This window comes from Callithrix jacchus, chromosome 12 (genome assembly GCF_049354715.1).
Source record: "Callithrix jacchus isolate 240 chromosome 12, calJac240_pri, whole genome shotgun sequence".
Taxonomy (NCBI): domain Eukaryota; kingdom Metazoa; phylum Chordata; class Mammalia; order Primates; family Cebidae; genus Callithrix; species Callithrix jacchus.
In genome coordinates, this window is record NC_133513.1 from 70315748 (window position 1) to 70331813 (window position 16066).

The 16066-nt window shown below is 39.4% G+C and overlaps 1 protein-coding gene across 50 annotated transcripts in view; it reads left to right on the forward strand.

Annotated features, from left to right (window-relative positions):
• The window catches only part of ANK3 (ankyrin 3), a 541984-nt gene that overhangs the window by 440180 nt on the left and 85738 nt on the right, over positions 1 to 16066 (forward strand). For 40 of the 50 annotated variants that reach the window (XM_078345893.1, XM_078345894.1, XM_078345880.1 and 37 more), the window contains one exon: positions 224 to 326. In XM_078345893.1, coding sequence (XP_078202019.1) covers positions 224 to 326 — 103 coding nt within the window. The remainder of the gene's footprint in view (positions 1 to 223; positions 327 to 16066) is intronic. The other 10 variants (XM_078345917.1, XM_078345912.1, XM_078345906.1 and 7 more) reach the window with 1 other exon arrangement.

Sequence of the window (16066 nt, forward strand, 5' to 3'; positions counted from 1 at the left end):
CAAAATTGGCCTAATTTTAAACAAAATCTGATCATAAGGTTGTCTACATGGAAGATGTTTTCTCAAATATAAGGGATTTTACTTTTCACTGTGTCCTTTTGAGAACCACTTTCGTTGATATTTTTAGCCATCTTGCCTGTTCTTAAAGTTGCATGCATTAATTTTCTTTTATTCATCTCATCATCATCTACCACTGTTGAATGGTTAACTGTAAATACAACAGCCTCCGCTCCTTCAGTTCGGATAGGTCTTACACCTTGAACAGAAGCTCCTATGCACGGGACAGCATGATGATTGAAGAACTCCTTGTGCCATCCAAAGAGCAGGTATGCATTCTTCTTAACATATCCTTGATCATTCAACTTTCATCTGTATGATTTAATCAAGCTCTTTATCTTATGACAAAAAATACATTTCTGCATGTTCGATTTTGCATTTGTAAAGCTTCTAGTACTGTCCAGTTGAAGAAACAAAATAAGTTGTATTGTAAGCAGAAATATTCCTATCTTCTACAGTGAGTCTCTAAAATTCCACAGAGAGGAACTCAGAAAGTCCTAGGGAATGTGGGGTTGCCTTTCTTTTCTCTGGGTCAAATCTACTTTAGTTTTCTTAAAGGAGAGTTAATAATTATTGGTAGCTGAAGTTGCTGGTATTAACCTCATGAATTTTGTTTGTTTGTTTTTGTTTTTTGTTGTTGTTGTTTTGAGACGGAGTCTCTGTCACCCAGTCTGGAGTGTGGCGGCGCAATCTCAGCTCACTGCAGGCCTCCACCTCCCAGGTTCAAGTGATTCTTGTGCTCAGCCTCCTGAATAGCTGGAACTACAGGTGCACCACCATGCTCAGCTAATTTTTGTATTTTTAGTAGAGACAGGGTTTCACCACGTTGGCCAGGCTGGTCTCAAACTCCTGACCATAAGTGATCCACCCGCCTTGGCCTCCCAAAGTGCTGGGATTACAGGTGTGACCATTGCACCCAGCCTGAATGTTGTGTTTTGCTAAATGAACTGTGTGTGTGTGTGTGTGTGTGTGTGTGTGTATGTTGGAATTTGTTAGAATTGTTTTTAATAAGTAATTAAAGATGAGACTGGTCATTTTTTGTTCCCTTAGCTTCAAAGTTGCCTTTGATGAATGTCTAAAGATGTGATAGTATTTTGCTTTCCACCAGAATCTCTGCTACATATATTTGGTGTTTGTGTAACTTTTTTCTTCCAATAATTGTGGTTGGTTAGATAGTGAATTACTTTAAGAAGTTCCAGCAACACAGTCTTCCTGCATGTGGGCTCAGGATGGTCCTGGAATAATTAATACATAGATAATACCTAGATTTAAGTGTGCACAGTAGTGATTTAATTATAGATGAAACTGTCTGGACAATAAAACTTTCAAAGGTGGCTTATAATATTTAAACAATGTAAATAATTGGTGAATCATGCTGGGCTTTTTGACTCACTGCATAATGAAGGTGAATTGGAGCAGATGAATGAATAAGTGTTAGTCACTTATAGCCAAGTTAGAAGTTAAGCAATAGGTAGACTTTTGGGACTCCCACATGTCTGCAGATGCTGATGTCTAGACATACACATGTGTGTTGTACTTGGACCTACAATAAATATTTTATTATTTTTTACTCTCTGGAACATGCTTAACAAGCAGGCCTTACAGAGGTGAATACAGGGGTTATTCAGTGTTTGGTCAGACAAAAAAACACTTTTAAAAATGATTCTAGACTGGGCATGGTGGCTCACGCCTGTAATCCCAGCACTTTGGGAGGCCCAGGTGAGTGGATCACTTGAGGTCAGGAGTTTGTGACAAGCCTGCCAATATAGTGAAACCCTATGTCTACTAAAAATACAAAAATTAGCCAGGCGTGGTAGTGGTTGCCTATAATCCCAGCAACACAGGAGGCTGAAGCAGGAGAATTGCTTGAACCTGAGAGGTGGAGGTTGCAATGAGCCAAGATCACGCCGTTGCACTACAGTCTGGGTGACAGAGCAAGACTCTGTCTCAAAAAAAAAATAAATAAATAAAACTGATTGTCCAGGAGCAGTGGCTTACACCTGTCGTCCACCACTTTGGGAAGCTGAGTTGGGCGGATCACGAGGTCAGGAGATCGAGACCATCCTGGTCAACATGGTGAAACTCTGTCTCTACTAAAAATACCAAAAATAGCTGGGCCTGATATTGCATATCTGTAGTCCCAGGTAATCGGGATGCTGAGGCAGAAGAATCGCTTGAACCCTGGAGGTAGAAGTTACAGTGAGCCGAAATCATGCCACTGCACTCCAACCTGGTGACAGAGGGAGACTCTGTCTCAAAAAAAACGAAAAAAAACCAACAAAACAAAAAAGTGATTGTAGGTGCATGTATCAGTGTGTTCTCATGCTGCTAGTAAAAACATACCCAAGACTGGGTAACTTATAAAGGAAAGAGGTTTAATTGACACACAGTTCCTCATGGCTGGAGAGGCCTCACAATCATGGTGGAAGAGCAAGGGACTTCTTACATGGTGGTAGGCAAGAAAAGAACTTGTTCAGGGAAACTCCCCTTTATAAACCATTAGATCATGTGAGACTTATTCAGTATCATGAAAACAGCACAGGAAAGGCCTGCCCCCATGATTCAGTTACCTCCCACTAGGTCCCTCCCACAACACATGGAAATTGTGGGAGCTACAATTCAAGATGAGATTTGGGTGGGGACACAGTCAAACCATTTCAGCACAGTAGCATGTCATGGGTTTCAAGTGGGTGTTAACAGCACTAGAGAAAGCACTTGTCTCAAATAATGAAGCTAAGTTTTTGGGTATAAGGTGTTGCCAGGATTGGTTGAAATTTTCTGCTTGGTTGACTATGGTCATTACTTAGTTTCTAATCCTGCTCTTTTTCATGTTCCCAGTTTAAATGAGATGACAGTGGATATATTGATAACACTTATAAGTGTAAAAATGCCTTTATTCTCCACACTCGAAGGAAACCCCACAAAACTTATAAAATCAAAGGTGAAAGGAGACTCCCTGGCTATCAGTGACACTTTGCTCATGTAGAAAGCATATGCCAAGGAATTCCTGATCAAACCTAATTGTAGCTTATATTTCTGCATGTTAACTTGTTACGGGTCAAGGGCCTGAAGTTGGAACCACTACCACTACCATCACCATGGCCTTACCATCATCACTATCACCTCCACCACCACTACCACCACCATTACCACCATGGTTACTCTACCACCCAACTTCTGCACATCAGCGTTAAAGTAAAATGCAAGTGTTTGTGGTGCTACAGAATGGCTTCTGAGGGTTCTCACATCATTGCCTATTAACTGTTACCAAGACCTACTTACTGAGGTCGACTGGAGGAGCAACATTTACTCAGAACTGAGAATTTGTGAACAGAAATAGAAGACAAAGATAATTTTTGAGAGGAAATTAATGTTCTTATAGTCAGCTGTTGTTTCCAACTCAAAAAATGCCTCTGTGGATGTCATGAACACTTCTGTAGACCCATCAGAGGAAAGGAGAGCAGAGGGCACCCTAAAAAAATCCTTCAAAGTGAACTTTAAGTTGATAATGTAAAAACAGGAAGTTGCTGTCTTTCATGAGCACAGAATAACCGCAAAGGGATTCCTTGTGGAGCCGGCATGTTTAATGAGCATTTAACACTGCTCAGGGCCACACAAATCCAGGATAACCTGGCAAGAGATTTTAACCTGGCACGAGGGGGAAATAAAAGGCATGGACATTTTAGGGACTGTTGGGGGCATTTGAAAATGTTTTGGAGATATCTCTGTATATAAGAAGTTGTTGATAATTTTCCCAGCAATGGTAATTTTAGCATTGATTATTTTCTTAGCTTAACACTGCTAACTTATTGAACCTACTCAGAGAATACTGGGTATGCATGCTGAAGTTTTCAGGAATTAAACAATCATTAATTCAGCTGTTTATTTCCAAATAGTTCAGCCAAAATGCATGTGGGTAAACTTAAAGCAAATATAGCAATGTTAATTGTCAAATCCAGGTGGAAGGTACATGGGGTATTCTTTATACAGTTTTTCAACTTTTTTACTTGTGTGAACAATTTCAAAATAATAACTTGGAAAAAGGAGGAAAAATTTTGAAAGAGGTGCATTAACTTTTTAAGTCTCTAGTATTGAGACTAAAAAAGTTAATGCACCTCTGTCTATTATTACAGATAAATAAAATTATAGGTATAGAGAAGGAGAAGGAAAAGGCTAATTCCTTAAAGGAGAAGCCGGCAGACAGAAGTGTCTAGGTATACTGTGCAAGACTAATGGGAAGCATTTACTTCGGAAGTGCATTTAAACTCTTCAGAATTAAATGACAAAATCATTACTTTCTGTTTTTCATTTCTCTAATTTTGTATTTATAATTTCAAAAATCTAGCTCTTCCACAGTAATAATTTTGTTGGAGGGTGGCTCACACGTGTAATCCCAGCACTTTGGGAGGCAGAGGCAGGTGGATCACCTGAGGTCAGGAGTTCGAGAGCAGCCCGACCAACATGGTGAAACCCTGTCTCTACTAAAAATACAAAAAATTAGCCGGATGTAGTGGCAGGTGCCTATAATGCCAGCTACTTGGGAGGCTGAGGCAGGAGAATCGCTTGAACCTGGGAGGCAGAGGTTGCAGTGAGCCAAGATTATACCACTGCACTCCAGCCTGGGTGACAAGAGTGAGACTCCATCTCAATCAATCATTAAATAAATAAATATTTTGTTGGAAAGCATGAAAGAAGTTTTAAATATTTAGAATTCCCAAAGCAACGATATATAATGTACTGTCAGATTTTAAAGTACTCTGTCATTGCCCAGTTAAAGTTGCCTTGACAAGTAAAAAACAAATAAAAATGAAGTCTCTTCAATGAGTAGACCTCACTCATACAAAGTACAATTGCTTCTTTATTATCTGCTGATTAAGCAGTTTGCATATTAACCACAGTTAAAGTGCAGTTGAGACCCAGGGTGATGAGTGCAGGCCTGGTCAGCCTACCTTCTAGGGACCCATGCTGGCTGAAGGTGCCTGCGGAGGCCAGAGCTGGGGGAGGGGAGTGGGAGAGGTGGAGCTATCCCCACCCTCTGTTGGGCCTGAGCACTGATTAGTCTGTAACCTACTTAATTCCTTCCTGGATAGTAAAGAATAGACTCTTCAAGTACAGGTTATTATGAACTTCCTATTCTTTTACCTTCCCTTTACTTCAGAAGTGCATTTAAATCTATTAGAATGAAGTGACAGAAAATTATTAGTTTGTGTCTTTCATTCCTCTGACTCTTTATTAATACATTTCAAAATGTAGCCTTTCCACAGTAATCATTTCATCAGAAAGCGTGAAAGAAGTCTGTTAGCCAAAAATCATCTGAAGATGTTTTGGAATATGTGTATGTAAAGGAAATCATGTCTTTGATTTGTCAAAATATCTTTTTATTTAAAGCAATGACTCAATCTGGACCACTTATGAGAATCACTTGGAGAACTGTATGTGCGTGTGTGTATGTGTGTGTGTATGAGAGTGTGTGTGTGTGTATGTGTGTGTGTGTGTGTGAGAGAGAGAGAGAGAGACTTGCTGTATATCAGGCTGGAGTGCAGAAGCATGATCTTAGCTCACTGCAACCTCCACCTCCTGGGTTCAAGTGATTCTTGTGCCTCAGCCTACATAGTAGTTGGAATTACAGGCATGCGTTACCATGACTATCTAATTTTTGTATATTTTAGTAGAAACAGAATTTTGCCATGTTGCCCAGGCTCGTCTTGAACTCCTGGTCTCAAGTGCTCCGTCCACTTCAGCCTCCCAAAGTGCTGGGATTACAGGTGTGAGCCACCATGCCTGGCAACCTGGAGTTTTTTTGTTTTGTTTTTTGAGACGGAGTTTCGCTCTTCTGCCCAGGCTGGAGTGCAGTGGTATGATCTCAGCTCACTGCAACCTCCACTTTCTGGTTTCAAGCAATTTTCCTGCCTCAGCCTCCAGAGTAGCTGGGATTACAGGCACCTGCCACCCTGCCCAACTAATTTTTGTATTTTTAATAGAGACAGATTTCATCATGTTGGCCAAGCTGGTCTTGAACTCCTGACCTTGTGATCTATCCACCTCAGCCTCCCAAAGTGTATAGGTGTGAGCCGCCACACCTGCCTGGAAAACTTTCAAAAAGACAATTGCTCAGTTCATCATTTCTTTGGCCTGGGTAGAGCCTGGACCTGTCATTCTAAATGCACATAAGGTTGAAAGCCACTGATTCATAGTCAGTGTTCTTAATTTAGGCCAGGGCGGCTCACACCTGTAATCCCAGCACTTTAGGAGGCTGAGGCAGGTGAATTATTTGAGGTCAGGAGTTCGAGACTAGCCTGGAGAACAGGGTGAAACCCTGTCTCTACTAAAAGTACAAAAATTAGCCGGTCAGTGGTGATATACACCTGTAATCCCAGCTACTAGGAAGGCTGAGGCAGAAGAATCACTTGAACCTGGGAGACAGAGGTTGCAGTGAGCCAAGATTGTGCCACTGTACTCCAGTCTGGGCAACAGAGTGAGACCCTGTCTCAAAAAAAAAAAAAAAAAGAGTAACTCATCCCCGGTGATACAACTTATATGTGACAGAGTCACTGGCCATCTGGTTCTAGATTGCCTCATTTTATCCTGAACATTCTACATCTGCATTGCTCAGGGCAAGAAAAAGGCCCTGAGGAGTCCAGGGATTTTATATTCTGTCCTCCAGGATCTTGTACTTGCTAATATTCTTGGTCGGGCCACAGAACCACCATCGTGATCTATTTTTTAGCATGAAAGATTGTATTTAGACATATTTAGACACAGTGTTCTTCTTTATGTTTATTTCTAACCCTAATAAAGTCTTTTATTTATTCAGTGTGCTTTAAAAATAACTGAGATACTATAACATAGTAGCAATTATAAAAGGTATGAAGGAAATTATGGCATAGAAGGCATCATTACAGGAATGGAAATATTTGACCTTCAGACAGCTGAAAGGTAGAAGGCATGACATCAGTTTACAAATATTTTAGCAGGCTAACCAATTAGTTTCACTTCCTTTAAATGACCTTAGAAGTAGTTGTAAGACCAAAACATATGTATGTATTGTAGGCAGAAACATTTAATTCAATATGACTTTTTATAGAGTCATTCAAAGAGGTCACTTATTGATGTGGGTGGGTTTTGCCTACGTACATCTATTTGGCTTTCCACGTATACCCATCTTCATGGCAGTGCCTGGATCTGATGGTCAGTCCCTTACCCCACCCATTTCTCAGCTAATGTTCAGAAGGGGCATAAGTCCCTCGTGTTCTCTAACAGTGAGACTCAAATCAGGTCGTTCAGATCATTCCTTTTCCTGGATTACAGTGATTACTTTAGGATGAAAAGTAAAATCTGAGCTCATCTAGTGAGACTCAAATTTGAGACTTTGTCTAACCTTTTGGGAAAGAAAAACTCCACTGGGGTTCCTAAGCTTTGAAGATGATATAAGCCCAACGCTGCTGGGGATAGAGTATAAAGACAAGTGATTCCTACTATCATTTGAGCTGGATTCAACCTACCTTGAAGTTAGCACCATTCAGTTTTTCTTGCCATATAAACCAGTAATTTAATTTCAGTCTCCCCCTATCCCTGGAAAGGGAGTATCTTAAACCAGTTTAATTTGGTTTTCTGTCATAACAAATGTGCTTGCTATTGGTGGTAATGAAACCTGGTAGGGACAACAACGTATCAATGGTAACATAAAAAGTCCAGCATCTTCAATTGCCATTCAACCTTGAAATTCTATTATTTTTATTTTATGCTTTCTCTTAGAAATAAGTAAATCCAATTTTAACAAAGGAAAAAGAAAATGAGAAACTGATTTAAGAAAATGCTATAAACTTGGGTATGTCTTTTATTCTTTTTTTCTTTTTTTTTTTTTTTTTTTTTTTTTTAGACGTAGTCTCACTCTGTCATCCTGGCTGGAATGCAGTGGCATGATTCCAGCTCACTGCAACCTCTGCCTCCAGGGTTCAAGCAATTTTCATGCCTTAGCCTCCCCAATAGCTGGGATTACAGACATGTACCACCACACCCGGCTAATTTTTTGGTATTTTTAGTAGAGACAGAGTTTCACCATGTTAGCCAGGCTAGCCTCAAACTCCTGGCCTCATGTGATCCACCCACCTCTGCCTCCCAAAGTGCTGAGATTATAGGCATGAGCCACCACGCCTGGATAAACTTGGATATTTCTAAACAAAAATGTTAGAAAGGAGCCCCTTGCCAATTAATCACTGTAAAATGAACACCTCCCATTTCCTTACAGTTCTGTTGACTTAGAGGTAGTGCATCTATGAAAAGAGAGGAATCGGACAGCTGCTTGGCCCTACTCTTTCTCTTGAGTAGATTTCTTTCTTTTTGAAGACTTCCTTTTCAGATTAGATATGCCTACATGGTTTGTTCCTGAGGGGACCAGCGGCAGGCCTTCAACAGTAACTGGTTTAGAAGGCTTAACTCGACTATGATGTCAGCAGTTGCACTGGCTGTTTGAATGCTGACTGTGGAGAAAATTCCGTATATTGGAGGCCTTGTGATAGCCATCATGTACATGAAGGCTGCTGTCATACCTTCCACCCTGTAACTCTTCTCATTTGTCTCACAGCCAAGGATTCCAATTCCTTTGGATTGCACCTGGTCTTTTTGAGGCTAAGGATGATTTCATGTACATTTAGTTAAGTAATGTGTTACGTACATTAGCAAGTAGTTGTGAACGTTGGAGGGTTCTTCAGGAGAAACTACCTGCTTGTGTTTTGAAGACCTAGGCATTTTCAGTTATCTCAGTAATAGGAAGAGAGAATACCTAACCCAAAAGGCTGCCTGTGCTAACAGTCAGATTTTCTTCCTCTGCCTCTCAACTCTATTCCACCCACACTCCCACCACTTCCCCTACACCCACCGGCAGATTAGCCTTGCTATTTCTTTCACGTAAGCTAATTTCTAAGGAGGTGCTCAGAAACGTGCATGGTGGCAGAAGGTAGAGCCAGCCTCAGATTAAAGATTTGCTAGAGATAGTCCCCCTGGAAGATAAGCACCTTTGGCTGGTGACATTTAATATGCTGCTTTCTCTCTTCAAAGTGCTTTGCCAGCATTACTCAGGTGATCCATTCAACACCTCTCAAAGATTGGTCAGCAAGATTACAGATTTATTTTTAAGGCAAAGAGGTTGATATTGTGACTTCCTTAAGGTAGTACAGTTAATTTTGACATCTCAAGCTGGGTGTTGACACACTCAGCTTCCACTCTGACCTTGACTCACCTTCTTTTGTTTAAGTTCATAACAAAATTGCCTTGAAATCAATCCAATTTGGAAATTCAAAGAACGAAGTTTCTTTATAGTTTATATGCTGTTCTCATATAAAATAACTCTTAAGAGTGATAATAGTTGACTTCAAGAAAAATACTATAAGGGATAAAAGACCTGCTTTTTCTATTATAGTAGACCTTTAATTTTTATTTTATTTTGCTACTTGTGTCAGGTTTCCTTTTACGGAATCCAGTTCTTAAAAGTGTTTCCACGTAGTTGTGCTGGGTGTCTAAACCTATTATCTATTTGGGTAGATAGTTTGCCATTTCACTCAATATCCATTGCAGGTTACAATAATTATAGTAATTAGTACAGTACCTGTCATAATATTTTATAATGCATCATTTCATGCTTTTGGCTACCTAATGGAATAGGTATTATGACTACCACTTTACAGACGAGGAGACTAGGGCTGTGAGGAGTGTTCAGCTGGTCCATAGCTGTTAGGTGATAGAGCCGAGAACAGACTGTAAATCTGATGGGTGCTTAAACCCGTTCTCCTGCTCGCCACTAGGCAATAGGGCCACTCTAATAAGCAAAGCCTGGCATATCTGAGTAAATAATGTTAGACATGGGAAGAATTTATGTGTAGACAAGGATTTTACAAAGCCGAAACACCACTATTGTGTTTGTTAATCCAGCAGGCAGCTCTGACTTCTTCCTGTGGTGTGAAAAGGATATGCTATCCTAAATATCTACATAGAGGAATGCAACATTATGGAAGTTTAAGAAATAAATTATCTTCAAGTATTAAAAATCTTATGGGGTAGGCTGGGCACAGTGGCTCACACCTGAAATCCCAGCACTTTGGGAAGCCGAGGCAGGTAGATCACTTAAGCCAGGAGCTTGAGACCTACCTGGCCAACATAGTGAAACCCCATCTCTACTAAAAATACAAAAAAAAATAAAATCATCTGGACGTGGTGGCACACGCCTGTAATCCCAGCTACTCTGGAGGCTGAGGCAGGAGAATCGCTTGAACCCAGGAGGTGGAGGCTGCAGTGAGCCAAGATAGATCATGCCACTGCACTCCAGCCTAGGTGACAGAGCGACACTGTCTCAAAAAATAAATAAATAAAATGAAATAAAATAAATACCTAGGGATATGAGATTAGCATCATCTGTGTTTTTGTTTGCATGATAATTTAGAATTTTCAAGTCTCTTTCACATTACTTGGGTCATTCATTCTCACAGTGAATTCAGGGCAATTAATATTTTCTACCTGTCACCCTAATGTAGAAATGGAGGTTTAGTGAGTGTCTTGACTTACCATTCACTGGGATATGGAGTGACACCACCTAATTCAAACCCAAGTCATCGTCTTCTTTGTGTGGGGAACTGATACTCACATGAGTTCGCCTGCCTTGGCTCTGTCCAATTTGTGACCATAGGGTGAAGTTATCCCTGATAGCCCTTTACTTTCCGGGGCTCCCAGTCCAGTTGTATCATCCAGCTGTTACTAAACTAACTTGTATTTACAGTCTTCCAGAATTGTTGCAATGGGTGTTGCATGTGACCTGTTATAGGGAGATAAACTGGGTGCTGTTAACTAGCCTGTTAAGGCTACTGGTTAATATGGAAGACCACCTTCTCCAGAGGTGGTAGAGCTGTTAGATAAGGAAACTTGCAGATTTAATTCTGGACCTCAATTCATGTCATCTAACACTGGAGGTTGACAGCACCCTAGAGAATTACTAATAATTGGAGTTAATGGGGTATCTCCTTCTCTCTCTCTCTGTCTGCCCCCCCCCACACACACACTTTCTTGACCCCACCTCTTTTCTTCAGTGCCTAGACATTTATTTCCAGACCTGGGCATGTGGGTGTGTCCTTGTTTGTAAGGCCAGTATGTACTTGCTCTCCTCTTTCCTTTGATGAATAGGGCTAGTAAGAAACTATTTTTGGAAAGTATTAAGCTCTTGGAGACAGTGATATCATCATTAGTCAGGCTTTGGACTCTATCGAATACTATGCATTTTTAGTTTAAGAGTCCTTGACATCACTTCCAAAATGAAAAGTGGTTATTCATATTATTTTTGACATGGGAATAAAAAATATTAAAAATTCCATGTGAATGTTTCTTTAACATAGTGTTCCCTATTAAAGCCACCTAGTGTTAGGTGTTGACTTTGTATTGCTAAGTTTTGAAGTCTCTCTAAACCTTAGTTTCCTCATCTATCAGATGGCTCCATTATTTCCCTGGCTAATAGGTTCTGACAACTCAAACAAAAAAAATGAATGTATAGACCTTGGTCAGTTCTTGCCATTGAATTGATGCACGGTAATTTGTGATATTGCTGGTAACAAAAGAATGTAAATATTTGAGTCAATAAATAATACCTAGTCATTGATAAGATACATTTTTATAACTGAATGGCCTCCGTTTGTTTGATAAAAGCATCCTGTGTATATTACTATAAAGCCCCAGTGCTGGGACTGGAATTTTTTTTTTTTTTTTTTTGAGATGGAGTCTCACTCTGTCGCCCAGGCTGGGGTATAGTGGTGCAATCTCAGCTCACTGCAACCTCCACCTCCCAGGTTCGAGCAGTTCTCTTCCTCAGCCTCCCGAGTAGCTGGGATTACAGGCGCCTGCCACCATGTCCAGCTAATTTTTGTATTTTTAGTAGAGATGGGCTTTCACCATCTTAGCCAGGCTGGTGTTGAACTCCTGACCTTGTGATCCACCCACCTTAGCCTCCCAAAGTACTGGGATTACAGGCATGAGCCAATGTACCCTGCCTTGATTCTTTCTGTTGTTTTCTTTTTTTTTTTGTACATTTTAACCATTCCCACTCTGCCCCCACCCTGTGTCCCCTCACTACCCTTCCCCTTCTCTAGTAGCAATGTTTCTACTTTCTATCTCCATGAGCTCGATTATTTTAATTTTTGGCTTTCAAATTAGTAAGAACATGAGAAATTTGTCTTTCTATGCCTAGCTTAGTTAACATAATTACCTCTAGTCCCATCCATGTTGTTGCAAATGACAGTCTCTTATTCTGTTTTATGACTGAACAGTACTCCATTGTGTATATATATATACTCCATTGAGTATGTATTTTCTTTTTCCATTTGTCTGTTGATGAACACTTAGGTTGCTTCCAAATCTTGCCTATTGTGAATAGTGCTGCAATAAACATGGGAGTGCAGATGTCTCTTCGATATACTTCTTTTCTTTTGGGTATATACTTAGCAGTGGGCTTACTAAATAGCTTGGCAGCTCTGTTTGCAGTTTTTGAAGGAACCTCCAGAGTGCTCTCTGTGTTGGTTATATTAATTTACATTCCCACCAACAGTGGATGAGGGTTCCCTTTTCTCCACATCCTCTTTAGAATTTGTTATTGCCTACCTTCCAGATAAAAGCTGTTTTAACTAGGGTGAGATGATATCTCATTGTGGTTTTGATTTGCATTTCTCTGATAATCAGTGATGTTGAGGACCTTTTCACATACCTGTTTGCCATTTGCATTTCTTCTTTTCGGAAATGTCTATTCAGGTCTTTTGCCCATTTTTAATTGGATTATGAGATTTTTTTTTCCTATAGAGTTGTTTGAGCGCCTTATATATTCTTGTTATTAATCCCTTGTCAGATGGATAGTTTGTAAATACATGCTTCCATTCTGTGGGTTGTCTCTTCACTTTGGTGATTGTTTGTTGGGCAGAAGCATTTTAACTTGATGTGATCCCATTTGTCTATTTTTGCTTTGGTTGCCTGTGCTTGTGGGTATTACTCAAGAAATCTTTGCCCAGTTCAATGTCTTGGAGAGTTTCTCTAATGGTTTTTTTTCAGTAGTTTCATAGTTTGAGGTCTCAGATATAAGTCTTTAATTCATTTTGATTTGATTTTTGTATATGGTGAGAGATAGGGGCCCAGTTTCATTCTTTTGCATATGGCTGCCTAGTTTTCCCAGCATCATTTGTGGAAGAGACTATTCTTCCTCCACTGTACATTCTTAGTACCTTTGTCAAAAATCAGATCACTGTAGATGTGTGGATTTATCTCTGGGTTCTGTTCTGTTCCACTGATCTATGTGTCTGATTTTTCTCCAGCCACCATGCTGTTTTGGTTACTATATATCTGTAGTATAATTTAAAGTCAGATAATATGATTCTTGCAGTTTTGTTCTTTTTGCTTAGGATAGCTTTCGCTATTCTGAATATTTTGTAGTTTCACATACATTTTAGGGTTTTTTTTTAAACTTCTGTGAAGAATATCATTGTTATTTTTATAGAGATTACATTGAATCCATAGACTGCTTTGGGCAGTATGGACATACTGTTAAATATTTAACAATATTGATTCTTCTGATCCATGAACATGGAATCTCTGTTAATCATTTTTTTCTTTTTATTTATTTATCATTTTTTTGAGATGAAGTCTTGCTCCTTTGCCCAGGCTGGAGTGCCATGGCATGACCTCAGCTCACTGCAACTTCTGCCTCCCGGGTTCAAGTGATTCTCCTGTCTCAGCCTGCCATGTAGCTGGGACCACAGGTGCATCCCATTACACCTGTCTAATTTTCTTTTTGCATTTTTAATAGAGACATTTTTAATTTAAATTAATTAAATTTTAATTTTCTTTTTGCATTTTTCACCATATTGGCCAGGCTGCTCTTGAACTCCTGTCCTCAAGTGATCCACCTGCCTTGGCCTCCTAAAGTGCTGGGATTACAGGTGTGAGCCACTGTACACAGCCTTGTTAATCATTTTAAATATCTATTTGTTCAGTAACTAAATGGAGGCAAAGTTTTTTGTTAGTACTATGGTGCTATGCACAGTAACATGTCAGAACACTTTGAAATTCATATTGTTTATTAACATAAGTGAATAGTTGAAATTTTATATTTTGGTTTTAAGTAGATTCTAATTCTGTAGAAATAAGTGTTTGCAGACAGGTGCATGGAAATGAAATACCAATTCAGTATCTATGTGGAAAACCACAGGTTCTCTTGAATTGCTTTGTTTTATATTTGGATGGATGCTCCGTAGGAAGAGTATTTTGTTTGCCTGTATTTAGGTTATTAAAATTGAGCTACGTCTGCTCATGAACCTAAGCAAACCTCTCTGAAAACACAAAACTCAGAAAGTACTAAGGTGCCAAAAATGTGTTTAAGCGTTACTATTTGGGACAAATATTGGGACATATAGCTCAAAATAATATAGCTCACTGTTTTGAGCAAGTATGATATTTGTGCATGTTATGACAAAGCTTCAATGAGTGGCAAAGTTGCAAGAGTAGGGAAATTAAGAAAGGACTCAAAGGAATGTAGAATCCGTGTCCTGGCACATTCTGGCTTTGAAAAATATTACATGATTGCAGTGATACCTTTTTGTGAGATACAATTCATTGTTTTAATAATTAATGGCACCAGTGCATGTTTCTAAGAGTACCAAAGGTAAGTAATTTACTGTAATTACCAAAGAGGAATGATATTATTTATTTATGAGAACTTCTTTTTAAAAAAATAAACCTTTGTGAAAAATAACCTTAGGCCCCCCAAAATAAGAACTGTAGCTTGCCCTCCACACCACTCATGCCAAAAAAAATTAAAGGAACAGCACAATATTGTATTAAGTATTTTGCCCTACTCTGAAGGTTTGTTGGTATGGGTCTCCAAATTCAGTATAAGTTGTTATTAAATGAGGGCAGACTCAAACCAACACCTCATCTTTGGTTAACCCATATAGAATTTAGGAACTTTCCTAAGTGGTTTATTGCTTTTGATGGGTTAGAATCTTCTCTGTGGATTCTTATTAGATGCATAATTGTACACCATTCACTGGATATGTCCTCATTCATTAAATGCAAATAAAGCTGTTCCTTATTCATTTTTGCATTTTCCTAAAACCTGGGTGAGATAGTGACTTGTATATAATTGCTCTACAAATTTATTTTTCAATTTGATTTCAGGATTTAAAAAAAAATCTGTGTAATTCAGAATAAGTTTAAAATTTCAATTTTATTATTACCAAAGTTATATAATTGAACAAAAAGCCTTGACCAGGCGTAGTGGCTCATGTCTGCAATCCCAGCACTTTGGGAGGCCAAGGCAGGTGGATTGCTTGAGGTCAGGAGTTCAATACCAGCCTGGCCAACATGGTGAAACCTCGTCTGTACTAAAAATACAAAAAATTAGCTGAGTGTTGGTGGTGCACACCTGTAGTTCTAGCTACTCAGGAGGCAGAGGCAGGAGAATCTTTTGAACCTGGGAGGTGGAGGTTGCAGTGAACCTAGATTGCACACTGTATTCCAGCCTGGGTAACAGAGTGAGACTCTGTCTCAAAAAAAAGGCTGTGAAATATTTGGGTGGGGGGCTAGGGGAGGGATAGCGTTAGGGGAAATACCTAGTGTAGATGACAGGTTGATGTGGCACAACAAAACTACCATGGCACATGTATACCTATGTAACAAACCTGCACATTCTGCACATGTATGCCTTAACTGAAAGTATAATAATAATAAAGCCATATTCTACAAGGCACACTTGTTAGGAAAAAAACATAATCCCCATATACACTTTCAGTCCCCAGTTTTGCCTATCCAGAGACAAGTACTTGAAATAATTTTTGATGACTCTTATTATGTGCTTGCATATCTCTGAATACTACATGAGTATTGCTTCTTGCTGATTTTTCTGCATTTCAGGAATTATTTATTGACTTCCTCAAATGAAAGAGGAAGCTTTAATATTTTTTCACACTTTTTCTCCCTGACCATGCACACT